Source organism: Cariama cristata, unplaced genomic scaffold (assembly GCF_000690535.1).
Source record: "Cariama cristata isolate BGI_N322 unplaced genomic scaffold, ASM69053v1 scaffold1222, whole genome shotgun sequence".
NCBI classification, from domain to species: domain Eukaryota; kingdom Metazoa; phylum Chordata; class Aves; order Cariamiformes; family Cariamidae; genus Cariama; species Cariama cristata.
Window position 1 is genome coordinate 17639 of NW_009603024.1, and position 1305 is coordinate 18943.

Sequence of the window (1305 nt, forward strand, 5' to 3'; positions counted from 1 at the left end):
TCTGGATGCACATTGATGAGAGACGTGCCTGGATGTGCTCTGAGCAGACTGTGTCCTTGGTAAAATGAGGATTGTGGAGAGGGAGGTTCAGCCGAGGGCGTAATATTGTTGTTCGTTACCAGGAGTTTTCTCTCCCAACAGATGAGGAATGTTCCACCACCGAGCATCCCTACAAGAAGCCCTACATGGAAACTTCTCCAGCAGATGAGGATCCTTTCTACAGGTCCAGTTACCCCCAGCAGCAGGGACTGAACACTTCATACAGGACTGAATCAGCCCAGCGCCAAGCATGTATGTATGCCAGCTCCGCTCCCCCCACGGACCCCGTGCCCAGCCTAGAAGACATCAGCTGTAACACGTGGCCGAGCGTGCCATCCTACAGCAGTTGCACAGTGTCTGCCATGCAGCCGATGGACAGGTTACCCTACCAGCATTTCTCTGCCCACTTCACCTCGGGGCCGCTGATGCCCCGGCTCAGCAGCGTGGCCAACCATACCTCCCCCCAAATAGGAGATACCCATAGCATGTTTCAGCATCAAACCTCAGTTTCTCACCAACCCATCGTCCGGCAGTGTGGACCTCAAACTGGCATCCAGTCCCCCCCCAGCAGCTTACAACCCGCAGAGTTCCTGTATTCCCACGGCGTGCCTCGAACCCTTTCGCCCCACCAATACCACTCGGTCCACGGCGTGGGCATGGTGCCAGAGTGGAGCGAGAACAGTTAACAAGGCGGTCAGGAAAGTGCAAAAGCATTAGCCACGGGGGAAAAAAAAAATGGGAAAAGGAAAAGGAAAAAAATACCCTGTCGATAATAAAAGCGAGAGAATTTTGCAAGACTCCTTTAACTGAATGTTCACCGATAGCACTCGAGAGGGACGGACACTGATTGAAACCACAGATGAAATAGTCATCGGCCTCGGTGTGACTTGCTCCCCCCTTTTTCTTTTGTTTCGAAAGAAAAATCAACAGATCGGCACACTTCTCCCCTGCCACGGTCCCCACCCAGTTTGTGTTGCTGCCACCGCCAGCCCTGTGCCCTCGTGTCCCCCCCTGCTCTTTTTGTTCTCCAAGGGACACCAAACTCCTGCTGCCTGTCTCAACACAGTCAGAGTGCTTGAACGAAAACAACTAGGATGTTACTTTTTTTTTGTGGTGTTGATGTTGACAATGTTATATAATAAATAATAATATATATTTTTTCTTTCAATTTTCTCAGAAAAAAAAAAAAAGACACCGGCCCTTTTTACCAAAGGTGGCTTTTGGTGTGGTGTTTCTTTTTTTTTTTTTTCTCCCCATTACTATTAT

General features: G+C 49.8%; 1 protein-coding gene across 1 annotated transcript in view; it reads left to right on the forward strand.

Moving 5' to 3' along the window:
* Positions 1-735, forward strand: part of TBX5 (T-box 5) — a gene marked incomplete at its 5' end in the record, with an annotated part of 9519 nt that extends 8784 nt beyond the window's left edge. The window contains one exon of the mRNA XM_009694989.1: positions 142-735. Within this exon, the coding sequence (XP_009693291.1) occupies positions 142-725 (584 nt within the window). The remainder of the gene's footprint in view (positions 1-141) is intronic.
* Between the last annotated feature and the right edge of the window lie 570 nt (positions 736-1305).